This window comes from Leopardus geoffroyi, chromosome B1, assembly GCF_018350155.1.
Source record: "Leopardus geoffroyi isolate Oge1 chromosome B1, O.geoffroyi_Oge1_pat1.0, whole genome shotgun sequence".
Taxonomy (NCBI): Eukaryota; Metazoa; Chordata; class Mammalia; order Carnivora; family Felidae; genus Leopardus; species Leopardus geoffroyi.
In genome coordinates, this window is record NC_059327.1 from 96,548,642 (window position 1) to 96,564,843 (window position 16,202).

The window sequence follows — 16,202 nt, forward strand, 5'->3', positions numbered from 1 at the left end:
GTTCCAAGAAGAGAATTATTCCACTTTGGCTCGTCTCTTCTTATCTCACACATCCCTATTCATATTAGCCTGGTTTTAAGTATTGTTATGAAACACGCCATACAGAAGAATGTATTAAACATACATGTGCAACTTCCCAGAAAACATTCATGCAACAACTAGATACACAACACTGTTAATACATTAGAACCCCTGTGTATCCTAGTCCCTCTCCCTAACACAACCCAAATTCTGACTTACGTGATTAATCATTCCTGGCTTTTCTTTTAGAATTTTTTTTTAAGTTTATTTATTTATTTTGAGAGAGAGGGAGAGACAGAGAATCCCAAGCAGGCCCCGCAGCATCAGTGCAGAGCCTGATGAAGGGCTCAAACTCACAAACTGCGAGATCATGACCTGAGCTGAAACCAAGAGTCAGATGTTCTAACTGAGCCATCCCTTAACCTTTATGGAATCATATTCTATACACAACCTTTCTTAACTTCTTGCACTCAGCTGCTTTCCAGATTCATTGATAAAGATGTTTATAGCTGTAATTCATTTTTACTACTCTATAATTTATGCATTGTTTACTATACCATAATATGTCCAGTTAGTTGCTGATAGGTATTTTGGTTATTTCCAATCTGTGAATATTATGAACATTCTGCTGTACTGTCATGTATTATTCCTGATGAACACTTCTAAGCTCCTCTAGAGAAGTGCTGGTGAATATAAACAAAATGGAAACCACAAGTAATTTAAAATTTTCCAGTAGCTACGTTAAAAAGATTTTTAGGGGCATTCACTTTCAAAAATCCCCTCTGTAAAGAGAGCTTTCCTACTATATTTCCTTTTTTAATCTTATATTCTAATAAACTTTTGCCTGCTGCTCACAAAAAAAAATAAAGAAAGAAAAAAAAAAAAGAAAGATTTTTAAGGGAAGCCTGGGTGGCTCAGTCAGTTAAGGCATCCAACTCTTGATTTCGGCTCAGGTCATGATCTCACAGTCTGTGAGTTCAAGCCCCATGTCAGGCTCTGTGCTGACGGTGTGGAGCCTGCTTGGGATTCTGTCTGCCTCTCTCTCTGCCTGTACTCGTGCTCTCCCTCCCTCTCTTAAAAAATAAATAAATAAACTTAAAAAAAAAGATTTTTAAAAGGGTGAAATTTTAGTATCTTACTTAACATATTATCATTTCAATATGCAATAATTATAAAAATCATTGAGATGTTTTATATTCTTTCCTCTTAAGCCTTCAAAATCCAATATTGTATATTTAAAGAAAATCTCCTTTTGGACTAGTCACATTTTGAAAACTCAATAACCACATATGGTTAATACTTGAACAATGCAACTCAAAAGCATATTCTTAAGTAGAGACGGTAAGCAGTAAGAGATGGTTTTACATTTTTATTCCTACATATTAATGAGTTTCTTGTTCCAAATACTCCCAAAAATTTGTCCAATGTTGTAACTTTGCTCATATGGGTTTTATGGAACATTTCATTGACATTTTAATTTGCATCTTCCTGATTAATAATGTTGAACACCTTTTCATTATTTCAATCATTTGGGCTTCATCTTTTGTGAAATGCTTGTTCATGTCGTATGATCAGTTTTCTACTGAATCTTTTATTGATTTGTACATTTTTTTAAAATTCCATTAAGTAATCTTTACGGCCAACGTGGGGCTTGAACTCACGACCTCAAGATCAAGAGTCACATGCTCTACCAACTGAACCAACCAGGCACCCCCTATTATAATACCTATCACATCATGAATGGAAACTATTTTTTCTTAATTTCATGAACTACATAGGCATTCTTTTTGATGTTTAATAAATAATTCTTTGTGGTAAATGTTTTTATTTTGTCCTTTATGATTGTGCATTTTGTGTTCACTTAAGAAACCTGTCCCTACTCTGAGATCATGAAGATCTTTTACTATTATCCCTTAACAGGTCTTTGCTTTTGCCTTTCACTGGAGTATATCTGAATGACACTAGAAAGCAAAAATCTGTAATTTCACTTTCTTCTCCACACAATTTTTCCAAGCACCACATATTGAAAATCAGGTTTTCGGGGCACCTGGGTGGCTCTGTCAGTTAAGTGTCCAACTTCAGCTCAAGTTGTCACGATTCGTGAGATTGAGCCCCGCATCAGGCTCTCTGCTGTCAGCATGAGCCTGCTTCAGATCCTCTGTACCCCTCTCTCTCCACCCCTCCCCTGTTTGCACTCTCTCTCAAAAAGATAAAAAAGAAACAAAGAAACACACATACATAAAAATCAAATTTTCTCTTTGATCTTTAACCCTACCTGTCATTTACCAACTGTGCATATACACATGCAACTGTTTCAGGACTTCCTATTCCATTCCTATAGTCCTTATCTTTAATTTGCTGAAACAAGTTTAGGAATATGAGGAGTTTCTTGTCCCTTACATTTCCATATAAATTTTAGAATCAGTTTATCAAATTCCTTTAAGAAAATCCATTGAAATACTTAATGGTATTTAATTGACTTTTTAATTGACTTTGGGAAAACTACCCACCAGATCTTTCAAACATGAACTCAGTATTTCTCTTCCTACTTATGTCTTCCGTAACATCTTTCAATTATTATAATAATCTTCTTAAAAGTCTGGTTAAAACTTCTACCTTTTAAAAAAATTCTACCTTTTAAGGATCTACCCTATGGTAGGCAGAAGGGTCCCTTAACAACATCCAGATCCCAATCCTTATAAAATGTAATTATGTTAAATAAATGGCAAAAAGGGATTTGCAGGTGTAATTCAGATTTCTATTTAGTGACCTGAAGATAGGGAGTTTTTTCTGGATTATGCAGAGAATTTTCTCCAACCAGACAGAAGAGATGCGGCAGAAGAAAAACTAAGACAGATGAAAAGCAGGGCTCCACAAGCTGTTGCTGATTTGAAGACTGACAGAGCAATCTAACCTAGAATGCAGGCGGTCTAAAGGAGTCAAAAGGCTCCAGGCAGCCAAAAGGGAAATGAAGGACCTCAACTCCACGTGCAGCCACAAAGAACTGAATTCTGTAAACAATGCGAATAAACTTGGAAGTGATTCTCACATAAAATCTACAGCTAAGACTTCAGGCAGGAACACCTGGATTTCAGTCTTGTAGACCTGGAGTAGAGAAACCAGCTGACTTCACCTACACTGCTTATCTACAAAATTATATAATAAATTCACGTTAGTTTAAGCTGCCAAATCTGTGATAATTTGTTATGGCAGTCATAGAAAATAGATTCTTCATGATTGTTTTATACTATTAAAAAATAGAATCTTGGAAGTCACTATAGGTAAAAACTTGGGATTGTATCAAACTAAAAAGCTTTTATACAGCAAAGAAAACCATCAACAAAACAAAAAGGCTACCTACTAAATGGGAGAAAATATTTGCAAATGATACAGCTGATAAAGGGTTAATACCCAAACTATATCAAGAACTCCTACAATTCAACACCAAAAAACAAACAATATTATTTAAAAATGGACACAAGACCTAAGTAGACATTTTTCCAAAGAAGACATTCAGAAGACCAACAGACACATGGAAAGATGCTCAGCATCACTAATCATCAGGGAAATGAAAGCAAAACCACAATGAAGTATCACCTCACACTGGTGAGAATGTCCAGTACAAAAAGACAAGAAATAACAAGTGTTAGCAAGGATGTGAAGAAAAGTGCACTGTTGGTAAAAAAGTAAACTGGCATAGCCAGAAAACAGTATAGTATAGAGGTTCCTCAAAAAATTAAAACCAGAAATACTACATGTAGTAGTACATGTAGTATAACTACAAGTAGAAATTCTATTTCTGGGTATTTATCCAAAGGAAAGAAAAACACTAATTCGAAAAGATATAGGTTTACTGCAGCATCATTTATAATAGCCAAGATATGAAAGCAACCTAAGAGTCCATCAACAGATGTATGGATAAAGAAGTAGTATAGATATATGATGGAATATTATTCAACCATGAAAAATAATGAGATCTTTGCCATTTGCAAGAACATGGCTGGGCTTAGCCATACCTTTGTAGTTTCTTTTATAATAATCATGTTTACTTCTTCCTTCTAGCTCTTAACCTTATTTTGGTTGTTTTTCCTTACTGGTCTAAGAAGGATATCCAATGTATTTGATAGATTTGACTGTGAAAATCTCTGTCTTATTCTGATTGCAAGAGATTAGCTTCAACATTTCACCATTCAGAATGTTTTGTAGAAGGTTTTGCAGAAACCCTTCATGAGGTTGAAGATATTTTATTTTTATTTCTCTGTTGTAAAAAATACCTCCAGTATGCATGTTGACTTATCAAATGTATTTTTTGCGTGATCACAATCTTTCTCTAACCTGTTCATGAGAATTGCAGTGACTAATTTCTCAACTTCACAAGGTGATTTACAATTAATTTGCACTATTGCAATAAAAATCTGGTTATTCTTTTTTTAAAAACAATGGATTTGATTGGCTAAAAGTTTAAAATATTTATACCCAGATAACTTGTAATGCTTGATTCTCATTCATATTCTCTTGAATTTCTCATTGATGTTCTCTCCAGGTATCACTATCAAGGTTATGCTCTTCTAATAAAGTAAGTGTAGTATTTCTTTTTTCTCCATTCATTCAACAAATATTTGAGTACTATTAGCTCTATTCACTGGAAATACTTGTGCACTGTTGGAATTATTCCAATTTCAGAAAACCTTGCTAATAAAGCCAAGTTTTCAGATTTATAAAAATCGTTTACATCGGGGCGCCTAGGTGGCTGAGTCGGTTAAACGTCCTGACTCTCGACTTCAGCTCAGGTTGTGACTCTCACGAACTGTGAGTTCAAGCCCCATATCTAGCTCTGCACTGACAGGACGGAGGCTGCTTGGGATTCTCTGTCCCCCTCTGGTTCTGCCCCTCCCCCTTCTCAAAATAAATAAACTTAAAAAAAAAAAAACGTTTATATCAATTTTGTTTTCCAGTAAGTTTTGGTAAGTTACATATTTTTGTAGAAAATTTTCCCTAATTTGACCATAATCAGTAATTATAACCCCATTTTCACTGCAGTGAAAATAAGTACATTTTCCTCCTTTTTGTCTTCATAAATTTTAATCTTTTCAAAGAATTAAGTGTTGGTATGATGAATTCTCTAGTGTTAGATCTAATTATTATTTACTTCCATATACTTTTATGGGGACTTATTTTGTTAATTCTTTTGTTAACTTTTACCTTTTTGAAAGCTATAGCAGATTCTATTATTGTTCAAAGCCTGCATTTTCTAGATTAGGGGATTATGCATATTCACCTTTCATGCCTTTTGAGAATATACATTCCAGCCCCATAAGCTTAGCCACATTATTTAGCCAACCAAATGTGAGGAAATTCCATAAAGAACATCTAAGCAGCAAGTTAAAATACATTTGTACACTTTAGCTCAGCCCATTATGTGAATGAATAAGCAAGTGCTATATGGTGGCTACTCTTTCAGCATGAATCCTCAAAATGAGAAGAGACACACACAGCAGCAGCAATGGCCGACCCATAGCCAATGCCAAGCAATGTGAGAAGTTTTTATTTAAGCCTTTGAGATGTAAGGGAAATGTTTTATACAGCAAAGATAATACTGGTGATCGGCTTATTAATTTCAAGCATTTTTCCTAATATTTGCATTTAAGCTTTTCTCATCCGGTGCACCTCTTAAATCCAGTTAATAATCCATTTATATTTTCTAATTTCCACTATGATTTCTTCTTCAACTGGTGAGTTATTTAACATGTATCTTTTCTCTGAAACATACAAGGTTTTATTACTTTAGTTTTTAAGTTTTAAACACTAACTTAATTCCACCAATAGTGTTTTATGTAATATTAATGCTTTGAAATTCACTTTATATACCACTGAAGGTCAAAGTACTACAGATAAGCAGAGAGAGATCTTGCACTCTGCAGGTTTGGTAGAGAATTGTTTCTCAAATTACTCTCATTTTTTATTGCTTGATTATTCCTTACTTAAGAGACAAATTGACTTTGGATTTGTCCCATCAATTGTTTCATATATTTGAAAACTTGATATTAAATACATTAAATTTTAAAATATACTTTTCTGATAGATTCTTCACTTTTAATCATTACAAAAGGACACTCTTTAGTGCTAGTAATGTTTGTTTTCAGGTCTACTTTGTAAATCTATTCTGTCTGCTATCAATATATATACAAAAGCTTTTTTGCGTTACTTTTTATTTAGGAGGTAGCTGGGCTTTCTAATTTTCACTTTTAATTAGAATTTTAAAAAAACATAAAACTCACCATCCCAACCATCTTTAAGTTTACAGTTCTGTACTGTTGAATATATTCACTGTTGTGCAACAGATAACCAAGCTTTTTTCATTTAGTAAAACTAAAACTCCATACCCATTAACAATTCCCCATTCCATCTCTGCTGACAGCTCAGAGCCTGGAGCCTGCTTCAGATTCTGTGTCTCCCTCTCTCTCTGCCACTCCCCCACTCATGTTCTCTCAAAAAATGTCAAAAAAAACAATTCCCCATTTCTCCCTCCCCCATAGCAACTGCCACTCTTTGTTTCTATGAATTTGGCTTCTTTACTACTTCATTTGTAAATGGAATCATCCAGTGTATCTTTGTGGCTTATTTCATTTAGCATGTCCTCAAAGACCATCCATGTTGTATTACGTGATAGTTTTCCTTCCTTTCTAAAGGCTGAATAATATTCCATTATATGTATACACATTTTATTCATCTATTAATCTGATGATGGACATTTAATTGGCTTGCTTTTTGGCTATCATGAATACTACTGCTAAGAACATGGCTGTGCAAATATCCTTTTAGTTTTTTGAGTAACTGCCATACTGTTTTCATAGCAGGTATATCATTTTATGTTCCCACCAACAATGCACAAGGGTTCTAATTTCTCTACATCCTCTCCAACAACTGTTATTTCCTGGGTTTTACTTTTTATTTTGAAAGTAGCCATTCTAACGAGTGAGGTGATATTTCATTGTGATTTAGATTTTCATTTCTCTAAAAATAGTGACGCTGCACATATTTTCATGTGTTCACTGGACATTTGTATATTATTGGAGAAACAGCTTTTCAAATCCTTTGCCCATTTTTTAAACTGAGTTTTTTATTGAGTTGTTGTGATTTCTTTATATATTCAGAAATATTAACCCCTCATCAGATTATATGCAAATATTTCTCCTATTCTGCAGCTGGCCTTTTCATTCTGATAAGTTAATACACATAAGTTTTTGATTTTTATGAATTCCAATCTGTTTATTACATATGCTTTTAGTGTCATAGCTAAGAAATGACTGCCAAATCAAATATGAAGCTTCACCCTGTTTTGTTCTAGTTTTATATCTTAGGATTAAGTCTTTAATCTTTAAAATTTTTTTACATATGATGTTAAGAGAAGGTTCCAACTTTACTCTTTTGCATGTGGATGACCAGTTTCCCCAACACCATTTTTTGAAATTGTCTTCTCCCATTTAGTGATCTTGGCACACATACTGAAAATCATTTGGTCACATAGTCAACTTAAGGATTTATATCTGTGCTCTATTCAGCTTCATTTAATCTTGGTCTGTATGCTCATACCACACAGTTTTGATTACTGTAGTTCTGTAATTAGGAAATGTGATATTTTTCTTTTCTTTCCTTTTTGGAAATGCGGTATTTCTAACTCCATGGTTTTTAAAACTTGTTTTTTGGCTCTCCATGGTCCCATAAGATTCCATACCAATTTAGTACTAGTTTTCCTAATTCTGCAAAAGATGCCATTGGGCTCTTGACAAGGATTGCACTGAATCTGTAGATCACTTTGGGTAGCACTGACTTTTTAAAAAAACTTTATTAAAGATATAATCCACATATGGTACCATGTACCCCAGCATATGAATCGATTGGCTTTTAGTATATACAAATTTTGCAACCATCATCAAAATCAAATTACAACATTTTCATCACTCCAAAAAACAAACAAACAAACAAACAAACACAGGACCCATTAACAATCACTCTCAATCTCCTCCCAAGGAAATATTTCCACCCAACCTAAGCCCCACAACCGCCAATATAATTTCTGTCTGTTCTGGACATTTCACACAAACATACAAACAGAATCTTACAATATGTGGTACTTAGCATAATGTTTTCATGTTTCAGGATGTATTCATTTCTTCCTACTGCTAAATACTACTCCATTATATGGTTATACCACTTTTTGTTTATGCATTCATCAGGTGATGATTGTTTGGGTTCTTTCCACTTTCAAAATGTTGCAATTAACATTTATGTATGTTTTTGTGTGGACATATGTTGTCACTTCTTTTGTGTACCTACCTAGGAGAGGAATTCCTAGATCATAAGACAAATCTATATTTAACCTTTTGAGAACTCCCACAATGCTTTCCAAAAACAGTTGGACCATTTTACACTCTTTTTTTAAATTTAAATTCAAGTTAGTTAACATATAGTCTTGGTTTCAGGAGTTAAAACTCAGTGGTTCATCTCTTACATATGACAGCCAGTGTTCATCCCAACAAGTGCCCTCCTTAATGCCCATCACCTGTTTAGCCCATTCCCCAACCCACCTCCACTCCAGTAACCCTGTTTGTTCTCTGTATTTAAGAGTCTCTTATGGTTTGCCTCCCTGTTTTTATCTTATTTTTGCTTCCCTTCCCCTATGTTCATCTGTTGTGTTTCTTAAATTCCACATATGAGTGAAGTCATATATTTGTCTTTCTCTGACTGACTTCACTTAGCATAATACCCTCAACTATTTTACAGTCTAACCAGTAGTCTACGAGGATTTTGATTTCTCCCCCCATCATCACCAACTGTGCATGTATCTTTTTTATTATAGTTATCCTAGTAGGTACAAGGTGGTGTCTCATAGTGATTTTGATTCATTTCCCTGGTGGTTAATGATGTCAACCAACCTTCCATGGGCTCATCAGCCATTTGTGTATCTTCTTTGGAAAAGAAGTCTATTCAGATTATTTGCTCATTTAATAATAATTGGATTGTATTTTTATTATTGAGTTATAAGAGTTCTCTATTACAAATATAAGTCCTTTATTAAAAATATTATTTGTAAACATTTTCTTCTAACTTGCTTTTTTAGTGTTTTTACAGCAGTTTGATTCACCGCAAAATTATGTGAAAAAGTACAGACTCTCCCCTCTTACCATTCTGCATGTTACAATCTGTGTTACATCTGTTACAATCAGTGGGCTTACACTGACACATCATAATCACCTAAAGTCCATAGTTTACATAAGTTTCATGCTTGGTATGTACATCCCACAGGTTTTGATACATGTATAATTAGATGTACTCACCATTATACTATCATACAGAAAAATTTAACTTCCCTAAAAAACCTCTCTGTTCTGCCTATTCATTTATTCCCTTCCCATACCCTAGCAATCATTGATCTTCATAGTTCTTCTATCTTCATAGTTCTCCTTTTCCAGAATGTCAAATATTTAGAATCATGCAGTAAATATGTAGCCTTTTCAGATTGGATTCATTTAGTAATTTGAATTTAAGATTCCTCCACTGATTGCTTATTTCTTTTTAGCACTACATAATATTCCATTGTCTGGATATATGAGTTTATCCATTCACCTACTGAAAGGCATCTTGGTTGCTTCCAAGTTTTGGCAATTATGAATAAAATTACTGTAAAGATTTTTTTTTAAATTTTTTTCATATGCAGATTTTTTTTAAAGTAAACTCTACCCTCAACATGGGGCTCAAACTCACAACCCCAAGATCAAGAGGAACATGCTCGGGGCACCTCAGTGGCTCAGCCGGTAAAGCATCTGACTTCGGCTCAGGTCATGATCTCACGGTTCCTGAGTTCAAGCTCCATGTTGGGCTCTGTGCTGACAGCTCAGAGACTGGAGCCCACTTCAGATTGTGTGTCACCCTCCGTCTGCCACCCACTCCCCGCCCCCCCTCTCCCTGCCACATGCACTCTTTCTCTGGCTCTGTCTCAAACATTAAAAAATAAATAAAATAAATTAAAAAAAAAATGAGGAACATGCTCTACTGACTGAGCCAACCAGCCCACCCCACATATGCAAAGTTTTCAGCTCCTCTGGGGTTAAGTACCAAGGAAGGTAATTACTAGATAGTATGGCAAGAGTAGTTTTGGTTTTTGGTTTTATAAATTTTATTAATTTATTTTGAGACAGCACAAGCAGGGGAAGGGCAGAGAGAAAGGTGTAGAGAGAGAATGTGTAAGAGAAGTTTTGTAAGAAACAAACTGTCTTCCAAAGTGGCTGTACAATTTTGCGTTCCCAACAGGAGTGAAAATTCCTGTTGCTCTATATCCTCATCAGCATTGGATGCTTTCAGCTATATTTTGGCCATTCTAACATGTGTGTAGTGGTGTCTCACTGTCTAAATTTGCACTTCCCTAATTATATGATATAGAGTATCTTTTCATGTGCTTATTCACCATCAATATAACTTTCTTTGGTGAGCTCATTGGCCTGTTTTTTTAATCTGGTTGTTTTCACACTGTTGAAGATTTAAGTTTTGTTTTTTTTTTTCTTTTGGTATACTTTGGATACAGTCCATTATGTGCCTAGAAAAACTCTGACTTAATTTCTTCCTTCGTGTATCAAGCTTTTGGAGTTGTATCTAAAAAGTCATCAGCCAACTGAAGATCATCTACATTTTCTCTCTTTTATCTTCCAGTTGTTTTATAGTTTTGTGTTTTACATGTAGGTCTGATCGACTTCGAGTTATTTTGTGAAAAAATACAAGGTCTGTGTCTAGAGTCACTTTTTTTCACATGGATGTAAAGTTGTTCCATCACCATTTGTTGAAAAGACTATATTTTCTCCATTGTATTGTCTTTATTCCTTTGTCAAAGATCAGTTTTATTACATTACTGCAAGTCTATTTCTGGGTTCTCTATTGTGTTCCATTGATCTATTTGTCTATTCTTTTACCAATACCATACTGTCTTGATCACTGTAGCTTTATAGTAACTCTTGAAGTTAGGCAGTATTAGTTCTCTGACTCTTCTTCAATACTGTATTGGCAATTCTGGTCTTTTATCTCTCCACATAAATTTTAGAATCAGTTAATCAATCAATATCCACAAAATAAATTCCTGAAATCTTGATTGGGGCTGTACTGAATCTACAGATCAAGTTGGGGAAAACTAATAATATTGAGTCTTCCTGTCTCATTTAGTAGTTCTTTAATTTCTTTCATCAGAGTTATCATATTCCTCATATAGATCTTGTACCTATTTTATTAGCTTTATACATCATTATTTTATTTTGGGGAGGAGGTGCTAATGTAAATGGTATTGTGGGGTTTTTTTTTATTTCCCTATCATTTTCTTCATGGTGTACTATGAAGTACAAAATTTAAAATTATGATACCCAATTTTCTTTTGTTTCTTATGCTATTGGTATAAGAAACCACTGTCGAATACAAAGTCAAAGATTTTATGTTTTCTTGCAATAGTTGTATCATTTTTACTCTTATATTTAAATGTTTAAATCAAATGAATTAATTTTTGTACATGGTGAGTTAGGGTGGCATCCAATTTACTCTTTTACATATGGATATCCACTTGTCCCAAGACCACTTATTAAGAAGACTATTCTTTCTTTCCCTATTTGAATAAATAGTTTAGGCACTTCTGCCAGAAGTCAGTTGAATATAGACACAGGGTTTATTTCTGGGCTTTCAATTCTCTTCCACTGACCTGTATGTCTATGCTTATCCTAGTAAGAACACTGCCTTAATGTAAGGACTGTGTATGAATTCTTCAACTTTGTTCTTTTTTAAGATTGTTTTGGCTATTTTGGGTACCTTGAATTTCAATATAATTTTAGATCATCTCATCAATTTCTGCAAAATAGCCAGTTAGGATACTGATACGGTTTACACTGCATCTACAGATTGATTTTTTTTTTGATTAGTACCTTACGGTGTATATTGTTCCAATCTTTTCAACTTTTTTGCTCCCTTATCTTTTTGATGTCACATGTAAATAACACAACTGATTTTATTTACATATACTGACAATATTTATTGTTTTTTTTTCCTCTAAATATTTGGGTTTAAATCTACCTTATTGTTGTGCTGGAAGCCCCTACTTATTCCACATTTCCCTTTCTCCTAGCTTCATGGTTATTCCCTCTAATTTTATGTTTTAATAAAAATAGTTTGAAGGGTATCCTTCAAACTGCAACATGAAAACATTAAAGTACCCTTAAATAGTATTTATTGCTCTCTCCAAGTTTGGGTTAATGTTATAGTAAATCTGTAAGACACTGTTTTATACAGTTAATATTTAGATTTATCACATATCTCTTGCTTTGCTCTACAGTCCTTTCTATATATCTGGCATCTGAAATCATTATGCTACCTTTACAATTTCACTTGGTGAGGCTTTCCGAATTACAATTTCTCTCATATTTTACCCTTTTACTTGAAAGACATTTTGCAAGACATACAATCATAGGTTGATAGTTATTTTCCCTTGGTATATTAACACCATCATTCCACTATGTACTGCATTCAACTGTTAATTGTTGGAAAGTCGGCTGTCAGCTGACCAAGTCACTCTTCTTCCTTTAGATGTAATCTGCCTTTTCCCCCCTGGCTGCTCTACTCTGGTACCTCTCCTCAATTCAGAAAAAGCGTTAGTTATCACCTCGTAAAATACTGACTTTGCCCCATTTTCTCTCACCTTTCCTTCTGAAATTCTGATTAAATGTCATTTTAGACCATTTCTATCACTCTGTATTCCACATTTCTTCCTTTTTTAAAACTTTTCAGAAAAAGCTAAAAAAAAGGAAAGAAATAAAAAGCTATATAATAAAATCCAGTAGATGGTAAATTCTACAAAACTTGATTTGAAATGTAGTAAATAATAGCAAAGACTCTCTAGAGTAACATTACATACCCTTTCATATATTCTATTTCTCTGCCTCTCTGTGCTGATCTCTGAAATTTCTTGTAAAGCTGGCTTCCAATTCACTGACCCTCTGATTGTATCTAATCTGCTGTTAATCCCTTCCTTCAACTGAGTTCTTGATTTCAACTTTAACTGTTTTTACTTGAAGTTCTAGGAACTTTATTGTTTAGAATTTCTTGGGGCGCCTGGGTGGCGCAGTCGGTTAAGCGTCCGACTTCAGCCAGGTCACGATCTCGCGGTCCGTGAGTTCGAGCCCCGCGTCACGCTCTGGGCTGATGGCTCAGAGCCTGGAGCCTGTTTCCGATTCTGTGTCTCCCTCTCTCTCTGCCCCTCCCCCGTTCATGCTCTGTCTCTCTCTGTCCCAAAAATAAATAAACGTTGAAAAAAAAAAAAAAAAAAATTAGAATTTCTTCTTCCCCACCCATATTTTTATTTCTCTAAACACAGTAAACATAGTTACTCCATATTCTGTTTAATAATTCGAATATCTAAAGGGCGCCTGGGTGGCTCAGTCGGTTAAGCATTCGACTTCAGCTCAGCTCATGATCTCATGGTTCATGTGTTCGAGCCCCAACATCGGGCTCTGTGCTGACAGCACTGAGACTGGAGCCTGATTCATGTTCTGTGTCTCCCTCTCTCTCTGCCCCTCCCCTGCTCGAGCTCTGTGTATCTCTAGCTCAAAAATAAATAAACATTAAAAAAAATAATAATAATAATTCCAATATCTAAATTATTTCAGGGTATGGTTTTGCTGTTACTTTAGCTCATTCTTACATGTGGTACCACATTTCCATGTCTGATTATTAACTTTGTGAGCTGCTCACTTTCCTTTTAAGGTAACTTGAGTAAATTATTTGAGTTCTAGGATAAAAGTTAATGTCCATACAAAAGAGCTATGTTGGCTTCTGCTAGGTTTCTGGGAAATTAGCAGGCCATAATCACTTTAAATTCATGACTAGTGGTTACATTAAGTTCACATAGTATGAACTTAAGTTGCATGATAAGTTCTAAGCCATTTTTTTCTCCTTATTCTGCTCAGCACAAGTAGGGAAATTTGTTTGTAGTCCCCCAGAGGAATAGATGAGAAAGCAAGTTCTCTTCCACTGAGGATGTATTTCTTTTAGGTACCAATTTAATAGGAAGACGACTTGATGGAATCCCCAACTTTGGCTGAGGCCTAGGTTTGTGTCTTTTCCCCCTTTATTTTGGATGGCTTCTGCAAAGCTGAACTCCTCAAATCCCAAAACGGTCTCCAGGGCAACACTACTTCAATACTCCATATTTGTCCATGGTTTCATTCTGATAATAACTTATCTTGCTGATCTTCAAGGATTTTAAGTAGATGTTTTCTCATCTATTAAAAGGCCATGTGAGTCGTCTTCACCAGTAAGAGCATGCCAGAAACAGAAAGCCTATACTCAGTCCAGTGCAGTTCAATGTAACTTCTGGATCCAGCAAAAACTCCTTTTGCAAAGTCAAAAAATATCACCAAACTACCCTGTCAATTTGGCATTCTTTTCATTTACATCTAACTCAATATGTCCAGTTCCTGACACATCTGATTTTTCTTTCCTTTTGAAGTCAGTTTTACGCTTCCACATCACCACTTTTCCTATTACAACTCCTACACAATGATTCCTGAGAGCTCAGATCTGGTTTTCTTATTTCTATAGTTCCTCGGTTACCAAGCTACCTTAAGTTACCAATACCCATCTCCAAGACTACTTTTATAGCCTTCCAAGTAGATTTCTTCTGCCACCCTTGTACCTATCTCTACTCTATTCTCCACCATAATAACCAGACTTATTTTTTTTTAATAAAAATTAGATTATGTCCCATTGCTTGTGTAAAGCTCTCCAAGATACTTTACTTGAATTTTAGATAAATTCCAATTTAACATGGCCCACAAAACCATATATGATCAGACTTCTGCCTACATTCTGTCATATCTGTCCTCTCATATAATACTATAAACAGGCTTTCTTTTTTTCATTTCCTCAAATATACCAAATTCTTTCCTCCCTCAGATCCTTGCCACTTGCTGTTTCCTCTGCCCAGAGTATGGTTTCCCTACTCTTTGCAGGGTTCAATCTTACTCATAGTTCAGACCTCACTATAACTGTGACTTTCTCACAAGCATTCCCTGACAACCCAATCCAGTAGAATCCTGTTCTTTTCCTTTAGAACATTTATCATAATTTATGATTAAATACTTATTGTGGGCTTATTTTAATGTCTATCCTCGCAATTATTTGTAAGAACCAGGCATGTAGAGACCCTACTGTTATCTTCCCATTCCATGCCCAGGACCTAGCACAATGTCTGACCCACAGTAGGAGTTTAACAAATATATATTAAATCATTGTTTTCTCTCCCTTTAAGCAGACCCACAAGAAAAGTACAACTCTAATAAGAAATTACATGTTGAGCACAGAATTAGAAACAAGGGGAATAAGGTGATAAGAATGTACATAGGGACCAATGTACATACGCTAAAATACAACATACTTATGAACAGATCCGTAATGCTCAGAGTCATATAGCCAAGATTACTTTCCCCTAATATTTCATGGATAAGGCAGATGTTGGTTTTTAATTAACACACGGCTTTTTTGTCTACACGTTAGTTAAAGCAAATAAATAATCACCTACAAATAGCATGTTTCTCAAGGTGACTTGTGAGTTCATTATTTGGAACTCAAAAAATTTTCCCACAGAACCAATATTATATACAGTGGTTAGCTTTTCTTTGGTTAGTTCATAATGTTTAATCCATAATTTATTTATTCATTTAACGAATATGAATTGAGTACTACTATGCACCAGGAACTATCCTAGCAGCAGAGATACAGTAGTGCACAAAATAAGATAAAAATTCCTATCCTCATAAATCTCATATTCATGTGATCAAAACAGAAGGGAAGTGCAATATACAGAATGGTAGATGGTGAAGAACAAAGCACAGTGGAGACAGGGAATGGAAGGAGTGCAATTGTAACCTATTATTAAATTTCTAGCTCTGTTCCAAAAAGGATTTAGAGATTTCTTACAGAACCTAAGTATCACAAATAAAATAGCAATGCTTAGACAAGGAAAGACTTTCAACCAAGAAACTTTATAAAAACACACTTCCTTTCCCACAGCAGGACAGAGAGAACTACTCAGGCTCTTAATTCACAGAAAGCTATAATACCCTGAGGCATGGTCTCCAAAAAGGCAACAAATAGAG

The 16,202-nt window shown here is 34.8% G+C and overlaps 1 protein-coding gene across 17 annotated transcripts in view; it reads right to left on the reverse strand.

Annotated features, from left to right (window-relative positions):
- Positions 1-16,202, reverse strand: part of LARP1B (La ribonucleoprotein 1B) — a 133,972-nt gene that overhangs the window by 73,296 nt on the left and 44,474 nt on the right. Inside the window, exon 12 of one of the 17 annotated variants that reach the window (XM_045467911.1) lies at positions 11,320-12,840. The exons of the other annotated variants lie outside the window; for them this stretch is intronic. Within the exon in view, the coding sequence (XP_045323867.1) occupies positions 12,778-12,840 (63 nt within the window). The 3' untranslated portion in view covers positions 11,320-12,777. Of the gene's footprint in view, positions 1-11,319; positions 12,841-16,202 lie in introns of those variants that run through there. 17 annotated transcript variants of the gene reach the window in all.